Below are 22,917 nucleotides of genomic sequence, written 5' to 3' on the forward strand. Positions count from 1 at the left end.
GATCCCCATTTCATACTGGTTACCAGTGCACACAGAGGAAACCATCACCGCAAGCATAATACTTACACTTGGTTAATAACGTCTGTGTTTGTCTGAGCACAAAGGTTGAATATTTCCTTCCACCGCAGCATCAGCTCCACCGCTGCCTTCGCTCTTCCTCTGTGGAAATCACTGCTCAAACCATTCTTTTTACAACAAAGGTCTGACGCGGGGAACTGGATATTTTCTCCCATTACTGGTTCCTGGTGATAGTTGGTCCCAGTTCATCCCAAAGGTGATGGTTGGAGCTGAGGTCAGGACTCAGGGTTTGTTCACAGAGACATTGTTCTGCAGAAGCAGGAAATGGCCAAACCCAAACTGTTGTTGCACATTGGAATCCATTGTTGTTAAAACATTATCAAACGTTTTACATTCTACTAAAGAGGAACCTTTCATGATATGAATTTCTATTTGATGTCTGCTTCGCCGCCCGTGAACTAAAGACCAACTGCAGCATTAACTATGGCGCCTCTCAGGTTTAAATCCAGGTATGTGTTGTACTATTTCACGATGCATTCAGGTTCAGCTCTAGTTTCTGTGTGTCGCACACTGGATTCTGTAAAACAAATCATTCTCTTTTACAGCCAAACAAAGTGCTCTGGCTCAACTGGTCACTTCCTCGTTTGATGTGTTTCGCTTCCTCTTATCAAGCAGTCTTTTTTGTTTTTTTCTTACATAAATTAAGGCTGCATGGATGAGCTGAACCAACTTTTCACGTGCGATGGTCTGATGTTTGTGTGCGCGGGTAACTCTGTTGTCGCTGTTGTTTGCATCAGCTTTGATGAACCTCCTGTGCTTTAAACAGTCCAAAGCAAAAATGTTAAAAATGATAAATAGAATCATTTGTCACCAAATGTTGTCATGGATCATTTTAACTACTAATAAATAACAGGCGGATGTTATGGAGAGCAGGAGACTGAGTAGTTGATAAGTGAAGGTTTTCCGTCTGACAGCGAGTGACTTCTGTCTGTGATCTGTGTGTGTGTGTGTGTGTGTGTGTTCGTGTGTGTGTGTGTGTGTGTGTGTGTGTGTGTGTGTGTGTGTTCGTGTGTGTGTGTGTGTGTGTGTGTGTGTGTGTTCGTGTGTGTGTGTGTGTGTGTGTATGTGTGTGTTCGTGTGTGTGTGTGTGTGTGTGTATGTGTGTGTTTGAAGTGGTGATAACACAGGAAGTGGTAGGACAATCTGGTAAAGCTGGTTTCCTGTTGCGGTTTCTCACTTCTGCTGTAGATGTCACACGAGTGTGTGACAATTCACTTATTCACTTTTTCTCAATGAAGAAACAAGAACAAGTATTTAAGGCGAGACACATAGTTTAGGATCAGTAAAGTAACAGATAAAATATAAACACCACTAAATATAACAAATGCATGAAAAATAATGAGAGAAAGATTCTAAATGTGTCTTCAGTCTGAGGTTTTGTACTGAAGGGTAAATACACTCTTGTACTTTATATTGGTGAATATCAGGATATCTTTAGAAGATGCTTTCATTCAGCTACTGTACAGTTAGATCAGCTGCTCTGATTCCAGCCTATTTTCAGTCCTTACTCACGCATGATGTCAGTGCAGCACTCATCCATTAAACAGCCACAAGTTCAGCTGGTGACTAATGTTTACAAGAAGCCGGGGCTCCTGTTCCTCAGCCCGTCTGGGCGAGTCGCTCCACTAACCACTAACACGCAGCTATTCCTGGGATGTGATCACCGCTGCATTCCTGGCATTTTACATGTGTCTGCTTGATATTCGGAGGCTTTAAAGAGTCTCTCACAGTGTTGTTCTAACAAAGACCTGAGTCTTGCTGTGCATTTGTGTGTAGACACTCACTGACACAACGCTTTCGCCAGCCACATTAATGTGACATGAATTAAATAACACAACCTCATTAAAACACACATACACAGGAAACCAGAGTTTGCTGAGTCTTTTCACAGGAAGGAAGGAATCCTGCAGCGAGTGTGAGGCTTTATCAGGTGGAACTGCAGACAATAGACGTGTTTATGTGTGTGTTCTTCAGGAAGAGACGCTTTTTATTAAAGATTATTTCGTTTTGTACTTTGCAAAAGAGACTTGGCAGAGCTGTGTGGCATTTGGCACCCGCTGACCCAGGCAGAAAACACAGTGTCCTGAAAAAGAAACACTTCTGTGGAGATTTTCTTTCTGAAAAACGGACGCAAACGCGTACATTTTCCTTACTTTTAATGTTTTACATTATTTTGGATGCATGAACGTCTGCCTAATTCTAAATAAAATTACCATTATTGTTGCTATACTTATTAATTGTATTGTGCATTATCAAATAGCCTCTTTGTCCGAGCGCATTCATTAACGCCTTTTATCGGAGCTGAAATGGTTAAAGTATTTTGCAGGTTCACAGACGTGCCTCGGGAGCGCGCCCATGCATCGGGAGCGCGCGTAGATGAACCGGGAACGCGACGGAGAGACCGATCAGGCGGCGAGCAGCAGGTCGGTCGGTCGGTGAGCGCAGAGACACGGACCGCGTGAAGTGCAGGCGACGAAACCCCCGAAGCGCTGGTGTCGGCGGCGGCTCCTGTGGACTAACATTGACGGGGAGCGTGATTCGAGCGGACCGACGGACGGACGGACGGACGGAGAGGGTCAGAAACGCTGTCCACCATGACGGGGAGCAGGGAGGAGGAGAGGAGGAAACTGGCCGACATCATCAACCACTGGAACGCCAACCGGCTCGACCTGTTCGAGATCAGCCGGCCCACGGAGGTAGGCGAGCCGCCGGCGGCGGCAGGACAGCCCGCGGTCCCGCGGGGCCTCTCCCGGGGGAACGACTGACCGCAAAGCCGCCCCGGCTGACACTCGGGTCGGGCGCGCTGGAAGGCGCCGTGCTGCGGGCGGCGCGGGTTCCTCCCGTCCGCGCACGCGCCATTAGAGAACGTGCGGGTGTGCTGTTACTCTGCCTTTATACAACGCGACCCTTTCTTTTCCGACGGACGGCCTCACAAACCACCTCGCCGCTCGTCCACTTTGTCTTTAAGTTGCCACACAAACTCGGCTAAGCTACTAGTTTAGCTTCCACCCACTGCTGCGGGAGGAACCCGTCAGTCTCTCACGTTACACAACAAATGTTTGCGTGCAACACGGTGGCCGAAATACACTCGACTGTCGCATATTGTCAGTAAGTAGCTTCGCAAATCGGCCCGTTTGGTTTAGTGCGTGTGAGCAGAGAGACAGCACTGATTAGCCACATCGTGAATGGAGTTCGGCGCGCGGTCGGGCTAGCTAGCTGGTTGGCTAACACGTTACACGCAGAGAACGCGGACTGCACCGGTGTGTTACCGTCAACTGACCGGGCGGCTCATCAGAATAGGACGCGATTGATATTTAACAAGAAAGCGAGGGTGTCACGCGTGTAGCCGCGTCCGTGTTATGCTAGCGGTGTGCTGGTTAGCTAATGGCTGTCATATCAGGAAAGGTGGGTAAACAGACAGCCTGGCGATCAGCTGACCGGGGCTTTGAAAGCGGGGACGCCACTGCCGACTCCCCCGTCAGGGCGCGTCGCGTCGCCCTGCGTTGTCCTTCTAGCAGCTAGCTGCCTGTTTGACCAGCAGTAATGTGACCCTGACGCACGCCGAGGAGCAGCGCTGTCGGTAAATCACGGGCTTGTGGTTGTGCAGTCAACGTGCGTAACCCCTCTGTGCAGGCTTCATCTGGACGGAGGCCAGAGAGGAGCGTCAGCGGCTCCTCAACACGTCAGTCAGCAGACCTTGCCCTCAGAGTGAAGCGTCTGGGCTAAATAGGTTTGATTTGGAGCTAGGGGCGCCCACCCCCACCCCCACCTCTGCGTGGGTGAGGGTGCAAGGGCCCCTCTCCTCTTCTTGAGCTGATTAAATTATCAGGATTGAAGCTGGCCAGCCGTTGGCCGCACAGCTCCACATTCTGCGAGGAATGATTAACCCAGCGCACAAGTTCCTCAGGCTTTAATTCCCCCTCCGCGCTAGCAGCGTTGCTGGAGTTGCCGCTCAGTGTTTAGTCCAGTGGCACATGATTAAATGTAAGCAGATGCGTGCCCTTGGTCGCCACGCCACACCCTCCCATATGTCAGCTGGTTGGGCCCCCGAGCTGCACAAGTGTCCTTCACACCCGCTACACAGCGTCTCACTGTACGGAGCCGTGCATGAAATGTGCTACAGTATGTATGACCTCTCCATTTACAATATAATCTATGATTGATTCAGAGTCTAGCTTCAATTCATCATACGGAGTCATCATATTTGAAAAAGGTTTAATTTGAGGCTGAACCTCCACCGAGAGCAGTGAGATCATTCGTATGATTAGATTAGCCATGGACGGCTGATTAGTCTGGACCAAGGGTTCTCAAACTTTTTAAACTTGTGACCCAAACTGAATAAGTCCTGCTGAGGGACTTATGATGAGGCTCGTTAAAACATAACAGGTACCGGCGTCACGTGGGGACTCGCAGCAGGCAGAGATGGGGTGAGAGATGCGCTCTGAGCTGGATGCAGACGTGCTAACAGTTTGTTTTATTTGGACAGAGAACGTTTGCTTTCCTTTTGTAATGAGCTCCTAGGTTCACACAGTCGCGTTGAAAATAACATTGGACAAAGCGCAAACAGCTGTTCCTTATTATTGTCAGGCTGTGCATAAGGGAGAGGTGGTTGTAGAGAAAATATAACTTATGATACGTGTAAAGCTTCAGAAGGTGAGAACAGAACCGGGGCTGGTTTGGATCCGTTCTTGGGGCCCACCTCCTCAGAACGGCTAAATCTGTTAAATCAGCTCGTACAAACCTCTGATTTGAAACGGGAACACTAGCGTTTCTGTTTGTCTTGCTCCCAGTTTGATTCTGCCTCCACCAGTGCTGCCTCCTTGCCAAACGGTGACCTTTCCAGACATCTGCAGGCTGTGAAAACCATGCAATGCTGCAATGCTCTGCGCCCGCATGGAGCCAGCGAACGTCACAGCTCAAGTTTGTAACACTGCCTGCATCCAAACTGGCTTAATGTCGTGTCAGCCTGATTGAGGGGATTAAAACAGAAGTAGTGTCAAATGCAAGTTTGAGGTTCGAAGGCTTTTAAAGGAAATGCTTTCATACGTTTTCTGGAGCTTTTATGTTGTCAAACTGGAAATGAAAGTAAATATTGCATCATGTTAAGTTGATTCAGTTCTGTGCTTTGCAGGGCACAACAAAGTCACTGTGTTTCTTCCAATATAGTCAATTCACCAATGCTTATTTGGGCTTTTGCCCTGGTGTCTCTGGTTGGTGAATTTGCCTTAAATGCTAAGAGCTGACTTACAGTTTTCTGTGTGAAACTAGCTGATGATGTAGCAACAGGTCATCTTGCTTTGCCTGCAAAGGTGGAGCATGGCCTCCAGCCTGTGTGCAGTCACCTCTGCCCTCAGTTTGTTTGAGAACCTAGCAGAAGACAACAGAGTCTAGCACGTTTTTACTGCGGCCCTAGAGAAAAATGAAAAGACGGGAGTGGTTCATACGGGACTAAGAGCCACATCTGGTCAGAAATGTCTTCACCGCTGAACTGAAAAGTACTCAATGTGCAGCAGAATCAATATTAGCATGAAACCTCACTTGAACTTTGTTGTAAATGATTCTGTCCATTCTTTTTCTGATACACAAACCAATCCGTTTACTGCTCGAGTAGCGTCTGGTTTTTAGCCACAGAAAGCTCATATTCACGGCCTTTCCTATCGGGCCTGAACGCACCATGGCAGCAGCCTCGCCGTGACACCAGCTACCACTCGCTCCTTTTCACAGGAAGCAGGAAGCCAGACAGGACGTGTGTGTTGTGTGGAGATAGTGGCTTTCCTGTGGTCGACTGTGGTTTTCAGGCTGGTGTTTGGGCACATTTTGATTTCAGACTCTGTTTGCAGGTTGTAGGTGTTGCACACTCGACCAGGTACAGATCATATGGTTCTCGTCTGCATCAGAGTCTGTACAGGAAGTTGAAACTTTTTCCTCGAGTGTAATTGTTTGCTCGTCTGCAAAGTCAGTTCTCCACTGACACTGATTTGAATGTGTGTGACTCCTCAGGGAGTCGACTGGTTGATGAGAAAGGATCCAAATCTCTGAATGTCTTATTAGTTAGTCATCCTTTCCACTGAAGTTGTTTTAAAGTAACAGGAAGAACCTGCGAGATAATGATCAGCATTTCAACAAATGTTTGTGTGACACATGCTAATCACTGAGATAAGCAATGCTGTAGTTTGGATTTTTAAAGGCACAGTGGACGTCTGAGCGTTGATCTTAACCTCAGCATCCAGTTGTATCAGTACAAAGTGAAAAGATGGAAAATCGGTGGAGCTAAAAGGGCGGCGTGGACCTGTTTCTGCAGCCGGTCAAAGCAGCACAGTTCAGCTCCGTTAGCAGATCTGCTGGCCTCAGCCACCACTACAATGCCATGAGCTCATGCGCACACAGCTGACTGCTCCGTGGGTTTATTCAGCTTTCACTGTCCTCCTGTGTGCTCGTCCGCCGTCCCCTCCCGTCCTGTCTGCCATCCATCATGTCATGAGGCCAGTAGCTGGATGCGTCACCGTGGTAGGTCATTCATTCTGTCTGCGTGTCCGTGTCAGCCACCCAGACACAGCCCACTACTACTACTGATAATATCTGACCGTTCATATTCATCCAGAGGGGGGGAGCTCCTTGCCCTTAACACTCCAACAACTACATCTTTTTACCTTATCACCAGGCCTGACATGAGTTTTCAGTTTCAATACTATACTATACAATACTTCATTCAGGTGTTCTGAGCTTTGACGGGTTGACAGACTTTCTCTTGGTCAGTCATTTTAATTTAATGTCAAGTCTGCTCCAGGAATAAACCAGCAAACGTGGACTTTCAGTAGAGAATCCTGGAGTCCTGGAATTGACATCAGAGCCACATCAGCCTGCTGACGCTGCTGGTGCAGTGGTGTTAAAGAATGCGCCAAAACTCAAAAACATTTTTACAACACATAAAACTGCATTTTGGCAGAAGCTGATGTTTTTCCAGTCACGCCCGTCTCTGTATTTGCTGTAATTAATGCAGATCCATTGGCGGGTCGCGGTGGCGAGGATGTTTATCACCACAGTTTATTTCCAGCGCGTTTAGAAATCCATTCCAGCCTCCTGCAGTCTGCAGAAGTCTAAGTAGGACTCGCCATTGTTCAACATTACCAACTGTTTTTCTCTTAATTTAAGTAAAGTAAATCTAGGTAAAAACTGAAGAGGCTGGTTTAACTTTGGAGCAAGAACTGACTGGTATGAGTCGGGTTTAATTTTTAAGCCTGTGCTATCATTAGGTTTTCTTATCTGTGGTTTTAGATACGAGGAACAAAGGAAGCGATGCTAATGCAGACACGAGGTGCAGCAACTAGTCAGTCCCAGGCACCGTTTTATAGAGTCCTGAAACCGCTTCCAGCAAGAATGATCTGTAAAAAAAACAAAAAGCACATTCTTTAAAGACCTGTGGTTTGTCAGTGCAGAGCTTCCAGGGAGACGCCGTCCGAGTTGCACACTTTTCATTTACACATTCATTTAGGTTGCAAAATGTTTCAGATAATTGATCCTTTAACTTGGTCAGCCTTGCGGAAACCTGGCTTCACATCGGAGGCACTTAATTTTCTTAGACGGGCCCCGAGAAGCTGATCAATACATGCAAACGTTCCTGAGCGGCGTTGGAGCTTCCACTTGGGAAACATGCTTTCGGGGTCATACCGCTCCCGGAATGCCTGGAATGAGAGGTCCGCTGCACACGGAGAAGGTCAGGTAACCTGACGAAGCCTCTGTGGAAACGGGGGAATGTCAGGGAGTTTTTTTCGCAGTGAAGCAAATGTGCTTTTGAGTGGTAGCTGCTAGTTTTAGACGTTTATTGCCGTCGACACCCTCCAGTAAAAGCGTGGTGGAGTACAGATGTTTCACTGCTTAATAAACCAGAAGTGGACATTTGGGAACGTCGGGTAGTTTCTATTGAGGCCACAGCAGGAGTTTCTCTCTGTGGAGGCACCTGCGGTTCATACTCTCGCCCTCTTTCCCATTCTCCACACACATTCCTTCTCTGTGATTTGGCCTCTCTTATCTCCCTTTTCTCTCTTTCCTCTTGTCCTAAAACAAGCGCTGTATTGTGCATGTTCAGCAGAGCAGCCCGCCCTCAAAGCTGCATGTATGTGTGTGTTTGTCCCAACCAGCTTGTCAGACTGTGTTAATCCCCTCAGAGACTCACCTCCTCCCCTGCTTGCTCCCCCTTTTTTACTCCTCCACTTGCCTCCATTGGTTTTCGTGGCCGACTCTGGCAGCTGATATGTTCTCCCACCTGTCAGTCACGACCTGTTGTCTCCCTGTGGCCCAATCACGTGGGAGGTAACCCCCTGTTGACCTTGCAGGATCAGACAGCAATTAGGGACCAATGACTTGGAGTGTTTAGAAGCGCGCACTACAATCTCCCATGGTGCTTTGCAGCAGATCAATGCCTAAGTCGGGGCCTACAAGGAGGAACAGCCTGTGTAATGACTGGGAGTAAAACCCATTGTTTGCCACATGCTGACGGTTTACATGCGGTCAGTGTGGCTGCAGCCACAAAGTGGTGCATGCGAGTGCTTAGTAAATAAAAATTCCCGTATTTATTAAAAGCAGACCTCTCCCTGTCTCTCATGTCTTGGCCCATTTCTGTTTCCTAAATCTGAAATAACGAGAGCAGATTGTTTGTTGTTTTTGTGTTAGAGCCCCAGCGTGGGCTGCTTTCCAGACATCCTGCAGCATGTGAGACGCTCAGATCAGCAGAAGACATCACAGAAGATGCTCAGGGATTAATTTGAACATTGGCGGTAGATTAAGTGAAGCCCCAAGATATGTTTGGTTTTAAAACGGGGCCACCGTCTATTGTTGCAGACATAGTAGTAGTCTGTGGCTTCTGGGTAGTCTGATATGTGCTGACTAAACGAACTACAGCGTCTCGTCCTGCGATGACGAAACGGTAAACTTCACATAAGTAAATGATTTGTAAAATGCATGTTGAACAAGGGAACTGGAAGCAATCACAGGTCCAGTGGTCTGAGGCGGCGTGGGAAGTCTGGCTTGAGGAACTGGCTGAGGGTGTGATGTTAAAGTTGATTTATTTTGGTTTGTTTTTTAGATAAATCAAACTTAATTGCCAACACAACAATCCTTCTGCAAATACACACACGCTCCGCTGCCGTAAACAAGAGACATTCCACGGCTCAGAACCGGGACCGCAGGATTTTTGACACCATCTCTGTGTTGAAACGGCTGCTGCTTTGGTTGCGTTGGACTTTAACTAACTCTTCACAGATGGACTCCGTTGTTTGGGATTTCTTAGAAAAAGGGAGTGTGGTGGAACTAAACTGTCCACCTCTGGCTTGGGAAAAGGAGCGAGTTGACATCAGGATGAAATGTTCCGCTGATGCCTTGTGTCAGGACGTGATCAATCCATGGGCGTAATAGTGGGACAGACACAAATTGGCCACTAAGTAGTGACGACGGTGTCTCCATCACTTCAAATACTGGTTATGGAGCTGATCAGGCACCGCGTCCGCTCCTCATCTGCTGCTTATTATTGGAGCTGGCCTGTCTCCGCTCAGCCCCACCCCCCCGGTCCGGCTGGGTGGGGAATTTGAACAAAAAACACAATAATAAAAGCATGTGTGAGCTCAGTGTACCGGGGACTTCCCTACTCACGGCTCCACCCGACCGTGTTTGTTGATCTTTGCTGCTTCTTGAGTCTGGATCCGACACCAACACACTCATTAAAGCACTAACGTGTGACGGTGCAGTCGGACAGTAGTGGTGGTGACTGGGGCTGACGTCACTGACTCAAACTCGTGGTTTTGCTTGTGAATCCTATGTGGATGTGTGTTTAGAAGGGGAGAGGCTGCAGCCACAGGACTCGGTTTCTTATTTGTCTAAGGAGGCAGCGCCTGATGCAAACGCACTACATTATCCATCAGCAGCTGGTTTTGCCACATAATGCTGTTGATACCAGAGGAAGATGTGACGCCTTCTGTCCTGCGCCATGGGTAGAAATTAACTCGCACCCGAGCATCTTTTTCTGTGAACTGGGTTTTTTGGCGAAGGCCCGGATGATGTCATCTGCTAATTTGAATTCTTGTGGCATCGGTTGCATCAGATTCACCATATCTGCAAATTTCATCACGACTTTCATGACTTTTTAAAGGCAGTTTGAAACGTGAACCTTGTGCAGTGGTGATCTTTAAATGTCTGCTCTGAAAGACAAAGCCGTTGACAGCAGGTTAGAAATGAACCATTGTTGGTTGTTTTTACCCAAATGAAAACCATGGTGGAAACATGAATTCCTGACAAGGCGGACATGTTGCAGTGCGAGTGACACAGTGACACAGTTGATCCACGCAGAGAAACATGTGTCGTGTGTGTGTTCAGCTGACAAATGGCTACTGTCTAATGCCAATATTGACATAAAATACATAACTGTTATTGTCTTAGTCTGAGCTGAGACTAGAGCAGCTGGATCAGAGTCACATCTTCTTGTGGGGATTTAGATTCTTCATTTTATTGGCTGTGTATCTGTTACGTCAGTCGCCTATTTGGAGTCTAAACAATGTTAAGACAGCTGGGTTTAGGTCCTGTTGCATCAGATGAGGGTGTGTTTTGTTCCAGATGTAACCACTTAAAGGTGCTGCTCTGTATGAAGTGCTTGTTACTTGTTCCTCTGGACCCGGTTCTGCTCTAGCAGCGTGTTTTAAAGCCCTCTGTTCTCTGCTTGTCCACCTGACACCTGAGCAGCCGGCACGGCGCCATGGCAACCCGACACCCAGCTGAGGTGGTTGCCATGGCAGCGTCCAGCAGCTTGTGGGTGTTGGGTAACATTCAGGGGCGTCAGCTGTTTGTGTTTGGAGGCAGAACAGTGTGGAGGAGGACAGGACAAATTAGAATGGAAATAATGAAGCACCTTGTTGCAGAATAAAAGCAAGTTTAAAAAAAGGTGTTTTTTTTATTTCTGAAACTATAGAAATATTAGCTTAGTGGCAGAAGGCCTTGTTGCCTCATGTCCACTGACGTGGTCGCCTGGTTCTGCATGGCTGACCTTCAGTGAGTCTTTGAGTCAGGAGGACAGGAAGTGCATGGTGCCTCCACAGGTAACGCAACAAAGATCATTGTATTCGCTTTGTTAAACCAAATGTGTTAATCGCTGGCTTTGACCCATCAGTCTGTTATTCTCACTGTGTGACTGGTTTAGCAGATGCTATGTTGTGCTTACACAGTTTGTGTTAGTGTAGGAACGTATTGCTACAGGCTTAGACCTCTGCCTATCACAGTGTCTTGTAGTAGGGCTTCACAGATTGCATTAAACAGCAGTTAATTACGGTCAAGGCCTTCATCAGACTTCACGAGCTCAGACGCTGACTCAGCACGCTGGGTTCACTGGGCCTCGGCTGGCTGATCAGCTGGGCTTACTGTTTAACTGGACTGTTTGGTCTGCTGGTCAGTCTGGTACCTGCATAACTCAGTGTTTGTACTGTAACCGGGCTTTTCTATTCTCTGCACATCAGACCTTCAAAAACACCTGCTAAGGTCAGTGTGTGTGCGTGTGCACGTGTGTGTGTATGTGTGAGTGAGATGGACTTGGCCCTGATTACAAGCTGCTGTTTAACCACTTCCTGTATTAGAGTGCAGACTGTTATTGATCTTTCCTCTACTTGTACACACTCAGACGTCTGTGTGACCTTTCTGCCTGTTCGTCTCTCTCTTCTTTTGTAGTTGCAGAGAATGAGAGCGAAAATATCAGTAAATGGAGCAGAAGTGAATGCTTCCTCTCATTATCCAGTTAGACTCTGGCTGTGAAGCCTCCCCCAGAGCTGGACTGATGACTTTCTCACAGCTCATACAAATACTCCTGCTGATGCTGTGCTTGTGTCTGCTAATGGCCAACATTCATTACTTAGACAAATTTCTGTGTCAAACAGCAAATGAAAATACTTTTTCTGTTCACGAGAATTAAATAATCTGCTGAATTAAAGATGAATCAGATGTTTAGAACCTGCTGCATTGTTTATGTGTCTTAACTGAGCTGGACCGGCCATGTTCACTGGAACAAAAGCTGCTCTGTGGCACCTACCAGCCTGGGCCTCTACTATTAACAGACTCGTCTATGTAGTACTTGTGTTCAGTTGAGTCAAAGCTCGTACACGTTCCCACCGCCAGGTTAAAGTCATCATCATCACTAGTCAGATGGGAAACATTCCACTTAAACCGCATGGACACAGGGCAGCATCCCAGAATGCCTCACTGCTGCTGACCTGGAGCTGAGAGATGAGTCCCTGTGTTACTCTATCAAGGTTAAGCCCACAGACAACACAAGATTGACACACTGATTTTTTATTTTTTTTATGTAAACAGAAATCTGATTTTCACTTTCACTTTATTATTGAGTTTACAGGCGTCGGGGAGCTTAAATGAAGGTGCAGGAACCCAGTGCTGCTCGTACTGAATGACGCGTCCTCAGAACGGTGGCGCTCGCCGGCTCCTCCGTTCACTAAGTGGAGCCCGGGATTTAATGACTGTGATTAAAGTGACTTAAGGTTCCAGAGTTGCTCTGTAAGCAGCGCAGACGGAGGCGGGCGAGTCAGACCGCTGCTGATGCTTCTCCCACTTTTTGAATTGGCAGCTTTTCCCTGTAGTCAAATCAACATCCTGAATCGCGTTAAGCCGGCGCCGTACGTCATGCGTCTCCTCACCTGTGGGATTTTCGCTCTGTGCGTGTACACATGAAGCTCAGCCCTTCACAGCCTCGTGGTGGGAAATTACCCCCAGCACACACACGCATGCGCTTTCTGGCACCATCTCCAGCCTTGATCTGATTTGTGACCGTGCATCGACGCCGGGTCCAGGTGATTTATAGCAGATCTTCCCACAATGCATCACACTGTCAGGATGACAGGTGGCGCTGGATGGATGGGGGGGGGGGGCACCGCTCAGCTCAGCTCAGCTCAGCTCGATACCGAAGCAGAAACTCACCTGGAACAAAGAGGCTTTTCTTTGCAGCCACGGAGGAAATGAGTAGATTTAGTCTTTCACTCATTCATGCAAACCTTTTGTTTTCCCACTGGTTCAGGTTGTTTTTGCCCTGCAGGAAACTCAAGGAGTCATTCCACTTTAGTGCTTTCACCACGCTGGAATGTGGACTTTAGCACTGATCAGCAGTGGCTTCTGATGCTTTATTGTTTGTCATTGTGTGTTTGTGTGGACTGGACCAGACAGTAGAGTCATAGTAGCTTTCATTTACACAGACAGTCAAAAGGTCAGTAATAAATCAGCAACCGCTCAAGGCCTCCTCTGTCCTGCTTGACCATGAGCAAAAGGTGTGGGGCCTGGTATTGGTAATGATCAGCTGTTGGTCACATTCCACTAGTGTACAAAGCAGTTAGTTATTGTTGGTGTTTATAACTGAATGTAAACCTGATGTTACATCTACTGCTGTTAATCCTGTGGCGGACATCTTGCATTTGACTCGAACGAACCAAGAGGAACGTCCTTCCCTGATCGTGGAGGCAGAGGCTTCGTCCTCCTCCGTCTCTGCTGGGATCTGATGTGGGATGAGTTTCCCTCCACATGTTGAAGCTTCAGTCCAGCTGACCTTAGACGCCGAGCTATGAAGGAATCCCCCCAAGTTACTGCAGGTGGGGCTGGAACAATATTGACTCAGGAACTTGGCTCATTTTATTTGGTTCAGGTTTGTGTGTGGAGACTCAATATGACGCACGGCATCTGGAATCTATTCTCCTTTTTAAACAGCGATCGTGCAGAAAGGTCCTCTCCTCCCTTCTCTTTAAAGTGTCTTTGTAATGCAAGAGACGCTCGTACTCCGTATTTATTGGTTCCCTGGGAACGAAGCTTAAGACGATTAATACACATACGTACAACCAGCAAATACAATACATGCCATTTATGCATAAGAATCCAGTCGTGTGCGAGGAAACAGAGCTCTGCTTAGTTTCCTTAGCACCTGATAACCCCCGTCCACCCCTCCCCAACTTTCTCACAGACACACACACACACACACACACACACACGCGCGCTTAAGCTCTGTGGCGTGTGTTTAAAACGGCTTTGGAAAGTCTCTGTCTTGTGTGAAGGAGAGTGAGGAGAGATGTTGAGGACAGATAAGGAGTGAGTGATGCAGAGTGTTAATTGTGGGTGTAGAAGCGCAGTGGATTTTCCCTACAGGCCGAGTCTCATCCTTCAGCCCAGTTGTTGTAAAGCTGTCTACAGATTGAGGGTTAGTATTTATTACTTTTAGTAATAGTTTTTTGTATAATACATTAACTGATAAAAGTTTATCAGTTGCTTCCATCTTCTTGAAACACAGAGGTGAGCGACGAGCACCAGGTGGATGTTTTAACAGCTTAGCAGCAACATTAACTCACTTTCTCATACGAACACAGACATGACCTTTGACCTGGTCACCTTTAACCCCGAGGTGTTAGTCAGACAGCCTGACGGGCAGCTTTAGAAAGCAGGGTTATCTCTCAGCAGCACACACACACACACACACACACACACACACACACACACACACACGTATGGATGAGCTGATGTGCGTAGCATTAAAAAAGGATCCACATTGAACATTCCTGAGTGATAAGAGTGAGACATAGAAAGGACGCATGCGTGGGTGTGAGTGGGTGTAATGAGGAGAGCTGCTACATAAAAGGCTGCTTAAGGCCGTAAAAGGCAGCGCAGCTTCACACACCAAGCTCCAACTGATGAGGAATTTACTTTCAGTTTGTATCTGCACATTTAATTTCTCTGAGGCGTAAACAGGGAATGTGACAATATGTAAATGAAGTTGGTGTTGAAAAGCAGCTACGCTAACGCGCTGCACAGCAAAAAGGGGAAAGATAACGCGTACAGCCGATGCAGGGTTTTAGGGCTTTGTTGGCCAGTAAACGCTGATGAACAGTTGGCTGCTAATGTCTCCATTACGTCATCTAGTCTTACTGCTCACACAGAGGTTCTCCTTCAGGTTTTATCTGACAACAGCTATCTGTGTGTGTGTGTGTGTGTGTGTGTGTGTGTGTGTGTGTGTGTGTGTGTGTGTGTGTGTGTGTGTGTGTGTGTGTGTGTGTGTGTGTGTGTGTGTGTGTCATAAATATCCTGCCCCGTCTGGGATGTTTAGTCACAGGTATCACACAGACACACACGTCTTTGTTGTGTGTGTGTGTCTCTCTGCTCATGCCTCTGCCTGGCACAGCACAGCAAGGGAGGCGGATTAACTCTGGCCGGCAGACAACAACACGCTGGTGTAATACACACACACACGTGTACACGACTGTTTAGCTAATTAGCCGTGTATTGTCCAACATGTGGCCTTATTCGGTAGAGACGCGTTTGATGCATGGCCTGTCTCTGGTCTTTTTGTGGTGACAGGCTGCTGCTTTAGCGTTTTGTGCCGGTCGCGTTGTGAAATAGCAGAGCTGTTGGGGATTATTGGAACGAAAGCTGCAAAGGATAAACTGAACACTTTGATTTTACATTTCCCAGCAAGTCTGACCATTTAGCGTTCAGCTGACACAGTTCGGAGCTAGTGCCCAGTATCGAAGTTCGAGTGTATGGCCTTAACTCTGTACTGTCCCTGAAGGCACCATGAGGGCACCTGCTGATTAGCCGTGAGATGGAAGCGGGTCAAATTGGATCACAATCGGCCGTTATTCGACCTCCTCTCGCCTGTGATGGACCATCACACAGTGCTGGTGCACTGGACTGCGGTTGTACTCGCCTGTGTGTTAATTATCCACTGCTGGCTCTAAGCTGGGCTTTGTTTGAACCCAAGTGGACGAGTGTCTCCACGGTAACGGTTACCAACGGTTACACAAGCTCGACAACAGCAACCCTCGATGACCCACATTCCAGCAGTAAATCACAACACGCGCATTCTCTGCTCCACCCTTTGCCGATCGAAACTATACTCAGTGTTTCCACTCTGCTTGAGTGTGTCTCTGTCGCACATGGGGCGAGAGAGAGAGAGAGAGAGAGAGAGAGAGAGAGAGAGAGAGGAGGAAGCAGAAACAGAAGCAGCCAACAGCTAAACATTACTTAATATTATTATTATTATTATTATTATTGTTGTTATTATTATTATTATTATAGTCACTTGAAATTGCAAAACAAAGTGCGAGCAGTGAACTTTAACCTGTGCATATAGATGATGGACTCTGTTTCACTCTGTCTCCTGAACAGGACCTGGAGTTCCATGGTGTCATGCGGTTCTACTTCCAGGACCGGGTTGCTGGTAACTTTGCCACCAAGTGCATCCGAGTGTCCAGCACAGCAACGACGCAGGATGTCATCGAGACGCTGGCCGAGAAGTTCAGACCCGATATGAGGATGCTCTCCTCTCCCAAATACTCCCTGTACGAGGTCCACGTCAGCGGTGGTGAGTCCCCCACAAAGAGGAGGATGAGTTATTCTTAATGCAGCAGTAATGTGTGTACAAAGGCTGGCTGTCAGGTGAAATTGTGTGTCTGTGTGTGTGTTAGAAGAGCGTCAGCTGGATCTGGACGAGAAGCCTCTCGTTGTTCAGCTGAACTGGAACAAAGACGACAGAGAGGGCCGGTTTGTCCTGAAGAATGAAAACGACATCCTGCCCAAGGTCAGCTGCTCTGTTGATGAACCCGTTTGGCTGCCAACCAGCTGGTTTTCCCATAAATAAACACGTCCACTATAGCAGCGAGAGTTGCTGGCAGCAAACCTGTCATATGTGTAGAATAGAGGAAGCCTTTATGTATGTTTACGTTCAGAAAAAGACTGATTAGCCTGATTAATGTACCACTCCCTCTTGTTTCTCTGCTAGAAGAGTCAGAGTAATGGGCCAGAGAAGGAAAAGGATGGAGTGATTCAGAACTTCAAGAGGACTTTGTCCAAGAAAGAGAAGAAGAAGGAGAAGAAGCGGGAGAAGGAGTTCACCCGAATTCCTGACGGAGACGAGCAGATGCTGAGCCGGGAGGACGGGTAACATGCACACGCTGGGAGCCATCCGTCTTACTGTCCTGCCTTTACTGTGCACCCTGTCTGTCCTTGGAGGGGAGCTTGTGTTTTAAAGCCAAGAAAACTTCCAAAAGATCAAACAAGAACAGTGATTTCACCTTTCACCTTCTAGTTCCTCATTTGTCTTTTCCCCCCCGCGTATTCTTTTTTTTTTTTTTTTTTCTTCCACGTTCATTCGTCTTCTCTTCTCTTGTCTCCAGAGAAAACAGCCGTCTGGCAGCAGAGGTCTACAAGGACATGCCGGAGACCAGCTTCACCAGGACCATCTCCAACCCGGAGGTGGTGATGAAGAGAAGGCGCCAGCAGAAACTGGAGAAGCGCATGCAGGAGTTCATGAGCAGTGATGGGAGGCCAGACTCAGGTGCTTAAACTGTCAGCGCTTGACCTCTGACCCCTCCGTCATGCATAGTTCAGTGATTTTAGGATAAAACTTTACTGTCACAGCATAATCTTGGCACAGATGAATGTATGGAGAAGTATAGAACAGTTTCCAGGAGCTTAAGGAGATTAATCATTTTGATATACGAGAAGCGCAGCCGGACTTTCCTACAGCAGCCTGTTTGTACAGATGTGGTATTAGTGCACGGCCCCAGAGCTAGTTCACACGTATCTACAGTTATCAGTAGCTGGACCCTGGAGGAGCTGAGCCAGTTATTTATATCCTCGGCTCCAACTGGAGCGTTGCTTTTTGACGTATCTGCTACGGTCAGACACGCTAACAATTGCTGCAGCCTGTCTTTGCAAGATAAACTGCCTGAATTGAACAGGTAGTGACTTACATTGTCTAACATGGTGCAGATCCTAATGGACGGCTTCTTTCTCCCTGTCGGTCTATCAGGATGAACCCACCGGTTCTTCTGTCTGTTACTCCTGCATGATATTTGCATAAGGTTTAGCCTTTTTCAACTCCAGGGGCTGCAAAGCCATGTTTCACTGACTGAACAGCAGCTATTCTAGACCCAGCCTTTGAAATGTGTAAGTGAACAGCCCCTCTAGTGTAAGAAGCAATGTGAAACAGGAATAAATACAGCTGATCTTAAGAGGGTCATGTTTTAAAGACGTTGCGCTATAGAGATGCTTCACATTAGCTGGAGATGAGAAAGATCAGGACAGGCAGAGTGATGCATAGAGCTAAATATAGTTTGTCGACTTTGTGTTTCTGTAACATCTGGTGCTTCCAACGTGGCCATTAAAGGCGTCGGGGAAAGTTTGCATGTCCTTCATTGGGTTCAAACCTGACATGAACCCCAGGGGAAATGTGAAGACTTATAATCACAGTTCACTGCTCCTCATCCGATGTGACGGCAGCGGAGAAATCTGCAAGGTGGAGGAAACCGTAGGTAGAGGTGCTCTGCAGCTGCAGTCACCCAGTGAGGGCATATAGACATGGTGTGTTTCGCCTCTTTATTGTTGAACGCGGCATCGTGTCCTCAGAATCGCGCGTTGTGCTGAGAGTCTCACGCGTTGACACCGCACTGCTGTGACTCAGCCGTTACCTAATCGCTCGGTCAGACAGAGCAGCAGACGGACCCGCTGGAACCGCTGTCCACATGCACGGTGGGGCCGGATGGCTCGTGGTCAGACGGTGACGCTGTCCCAGCACAAAGTGCCATTTTAAAAAGCTCGTTTTATGTAACGCGTCTAAAAATCCTCTTCGGTTTGTGGACACCTCCCTTGTGGGGTTTACTGAGGTGACGCATCGCAGATAAAAGTTTGCTGTAAAGTTCTATACATTTTGTGAGCAGGGAGCGACCTCAGTGTTTGTTTAACTTTGCGTCAGCTGGGTGCAGCTGCTAACAGCGTGTCCCATCCTATCCCCATCCAAAGGAGGTACTTTGCGGATCTATGCAGACAGCCTGAAGCCCAACATCCCCTACAAGACCATCCTGCTCTCCACAAGAGACACGGCCGACTTCGCTGTGGCGGAGGCGTTGGAGAAGTACGGCCTGGAGAAGGAGAACCCCAGAGAGTACTGCATTGCTCGGGTAAAGTGTGCGGGCGTCCCAGCTCCTTTGTCACAGCTACACAACACAACGTTCTTGGTACAGAGAAAATAATCAACATAACCATGGTTTTAGAGATCTGGAAGATTTGTTTCCCTCAGTCATCTGTCCCTTTAGCCTGATCGTTCTCAACCGTCTTTTCCACAGCCTCAGTACAATACAAACTGGTGATTTGTAGTTTTATTAATTTGTTACAAATGTTCTGCGGAACCTGAAGTTAAGATAAGTCATGTTATCTTCCGCTGGCCTGAGTCCCATTGACACAGGGAGCGATTAAAAGTGCTTTTCACTTCATCACGTTTATTTCGGTCTGCTCCGAATCCACCGGTCGTTTCTAGTCTCCACCACCGTGATCTTCCCTCGCAGTCATTAAACAACGCCGGCATCCTTCTGACGGGCTCTGGAGAGGACAGCCAAGGTCACGCTCACACGCGTGCGTGCGCTCTTCACCAGACTGGCAGATTGAAGCTGCTTGGCACACGCGACCTTTGGGAGGAATGTGGCTGAATTGCTCTCAGACGGAGCGCTGTCGCAGCAGATGCTCCCCGTCTGTGTCGACGTGCACGCGTGTGGACGGTGAACTTGGCCGACCTCCCCGCAGCTTCTGCCATGTCTCTCCTCTTAGATGGACTCTGGCTATGACCAATCATGGGAAATAACTGTTGCTCCCGCTACCAGTGCAGTTGAAGACACACACACACACACACACTGCTCACAGTCAGCTGCAATTTGATGATGAGCATGCACCACTATACCACCGAGTAGCTGATCAGCTGGTGCCTATAACTATTTTAACTGTCACTTTAACCATTAAAACTAATGAGGTAAATTTGGGGTTTAGGATCAAGGAGCTTCTGATCTTAAACGTGTTTGTTCTTGTGAAACTGACTGCTGCTCTGGTCTCTTTCTTTACAGCAGGATGATAAGTCGAGCAAAGAGGTGATTCTGGATGATAACGAGTGTCCGCTGCAGATCCTCAGAGACTGGCCCAATGACAGAGGTGAACAACACGCACTGTAAAACTGGAACCAAACGAATGAAGCCTTTTAGGGTTAAATGAGTAGAATCTGATGCAGGTCATTTTTGCACTGTAGTTCCTCTTTTCTTGGTAGATACTGCCCCCTTTTGTTAGGTTACAGATACTACAATAGCTTTGATATTGGCCCTTTTAATTGACAGTTTAACTCCAGAATCTTCTAGTCATCAGTTGAAGATGTTTTGTGTTTGACCCTCTTTCAGAGGCACTAGTGTTCCAGCTGAAGAAGAGACCGCCTGACTACCAGGCGAGGAAGGGAAGGAAAGTGGACGACAAGGGCTTCAGAGGGAAGGACGGCAGCAGCTCCCTGCCTCCTGAGAAACTGCCTTATCTGGTGGAGCTGAGTCCAGGTACAGCACACGCACACACACACACACACACACACACACACACACACACACACACTCACACACACACAGCAGGAGCGTGGGCGCTTGTTGACAGTGTTGATCTCTGTCACTGAGCCACAAACAGCCTCAGTGGAAGTCCTGCCAATGTCTTGTCACACGGATGTGATGGTGGAAATAGACGTAGCAGAGGCTAGGATGTAATGACAGCCAGTGGCCAGCAGGGTGCAGTATAGCAGCAGGTGCAAAAAAGAGCTTAAGACTCATTAAATGAGCTAAAAGTTGCTCTGTGATCCAGACATCACCGCTTAAATGCACATAACCAAACTAATTATACCTATACATCATGTTAGTGGAGAGAGAGAAGAGGATGCTTTTAAGAACCTGGAAACAGTAAGTGTGTATCAGGCAGAATGCAGTAGATGTCCCGGCGCCGATCTGTTATAAGTAGTACACAATAGACCTGAGTCCTGCCATCAGTCAGCCGCCCCGTAAACAGCTTGTTTCTACTGGTCCTTGTCTTTGTCTCTTACCCCCTCATGGCCTTAACGCACCTGCTGGTCTGTCAGGAATGTACTAACTAACACCTCTGCTTCCTTCAGTGGCAGGTCGGTCGGTCTCTGTTTGTAGAAAGCTGCCAGAAGGGGAAATCCTCTTGGTTTCTTTTCTTAACGTTGGTTACTGGGTCTGTGTGGGTCTGTGTCTGTGTGTGTGTGTGTGTGTGTGTGTGAGATTTCTATCTTTGATAACCAATTTAGGCAAAACCTCTGCTTCTGAGTGTGTGAGACTTAGGACTGGGATCTGCAGGCTGTAAAGTTGGATGACTGCCCATTAGTACTTGTGTTCGACTGCACTGCTTCTCCTCAGTGACCGCAGAAGAAGTCTTTAACTCAAACCTGAGCACACTAATGAAACTAATGACTGTAAAATGTGTTTGTGTGTTCGGCTCTATGCGGTTTTCAGGTTAACACAGAACTGCTGCCTTCCTTCTTGCTGCATTTTCACCCTCTGCTTTGTCTGTTCTCTTCCCCACCTCCTTATGGCATGGTGTGGGTGTGGGTGTGTGGCCTTGTGCATGTGTCCTCCTACCTCTGCACCCGCCTGCCTGTCTGCCTAGGGCGAGGGAATCACTATGCCTACTACGCCTATCGGCACCATGAAGGTAACGACCCCACCACACCTCCTGTGTGTCTGTCTGAGGCTGAGCGGATGGCGGCGGAGGGTGCAGCGACCCCCGACTCACGTTTTGGCTGATGATATTCAAACACGTCCGCCCTGTTAGAATGTAACAGCGGTGGCGGCTCAAAGCACAGAAGCATTTAAACACTTCTGTAAAAGGCCAAACTCCCGGGCTTGTTTTTAAATGACATTTGCTTTCTCCTTCAACAAACTAATGCACCGCTTTGCTTTTACTAATAATTGCTGAATAATCAATAATTGCTCCCCGGCTGCGATCATTAACAGCGTGTCTCCTGTTGTACACCAGTTTATATGGATGCATTGATTGTGTCCAGTCAGCTGTGAGTGGTTGGAAGTGTGTGTGTGTGTGTGTGTGTGTGTGTGTGTGTGTGTGTGTGTGTGTGTGTGTGTGTGTGAATGGTTTGAACTGAATGAGCGCGCTGCTCTGCCCGGTCTACGTCCGTCTGTCTGTCTGTGTTTGTCCAGACGGGTCTGACTCTCGGGACAAGCCCAAGCTGTACCGGCTTCAACACAGCATCACTGAGGTTGGCTCAGACTGCACAGAGGACGGCGCTATTCAGGTGAGCACAGCGGCCAGACCACAGCAACGCTTCTGCAGCCCGCTCCTCTGAAGGGCCTGCTGTTTGTCTCCAGCTGCTCGGCCCCGGGATTCTCCCCCATCACTGCAACCTCATGCACAGTGAAGGCATGGTGACCGTGACGCCGCACGGCCCCGACGCCGACACCTTCGTGGACGGACAGCGCGTCACTGAGACCACGGTGCTGCGTCCGGGCTCCACCCTCCAGTTTGGCTCCGCGCACGTCTTCAAGTTTGTGGACCCAATGTTCGACCAGGCCGGGAAGAGGGAACCAGCCATGATGAGGAGCCGGAACAAGTCTGGGTGAGGGAAAGAGACGTCCTCACCTCTAGATCGACTCACTCCTCTGCTTTCGTTCTCCATCTTTATCGTGTCCTAACAGAATTCAAGAAGAGGGCGTTATGGCAGATGAATGGAGGGAAGCTTGAGGTTTGGACTTGGCAGGCAGAGCGACAGATGAAAAGGAGGAGGGGGAGGGAAGGGAGTGCGGTTGGACGCATGGACTGAATTAGGAGCCAGTGGAGGTCTAGGTTATGGCAGGCAGCTTGCCCTCTAATCTAATCAGCGTGGTGCTGGGTGTGGCCTCACACTAACAGCGATGAGCGAGAGAAGCACACGAGACGGGAAGAGAGAGGAGCGTGTGACAAAGTTAAGGATGAGTGGACAACAGAAGGGGGTTTGAGCAG

At 48.1% G+C, this 22,917-nt stretch overlaps 1 protein-coding gene across 1 annotated transcript in view; it reads left to right on the forward strand.

The window, feature by feature from the left end:
• Positions 1-2,415: 2,415 nt before the first annotated feature.
• Positions 2,416-22,917, forward strand: part of LOC114849151 (afadin-like) — a 47,007-nt gene continuing 26,505 nt past the window's right edge. The window contains 11 exon segments of the mRNA XM_041069400.2: positions 2,416-2,774; positions 16,261-16,456; positions 16,563-16,672; positions 16,874-17,031; positions 17,268-17,428; positions 18,895-19,052; positions 19,986-20,070; positions 20,310-20,456; positions 21,571-21,615; positions 22,119-22,213; positions 22,287-22,534. Of these exon segments, the coding sequence (XP_040925334.2) occupies positions 2,673-2,774; positions 16,261-16,456; positions 16,563-16,672; positions 16,874-17,031; positions 17,268-17,428; positions 18,895-19,052; positions 19,986-20,070; positions 20,310-20,456; positions 21,571-21,615; positions 22,119-22,213; positions 22,287-22,534 (1,505 nt within the window). The 5' untranslated portion in view covers positions 2,416-2,672.

This window comes from Betta splendens, chromosome 24 (genome assembly GCF_900634795.4).
Source record: "Betta splendens chromosome 24, fBetSpl5.4, whole genome shotgun sequence".
NCBI classification, from domain to species: Eukaryota; Metazoa; Chordata; class Actinopteri; order Anabantiformes; family Osphronemidae; genus Betta; species Betta splendens.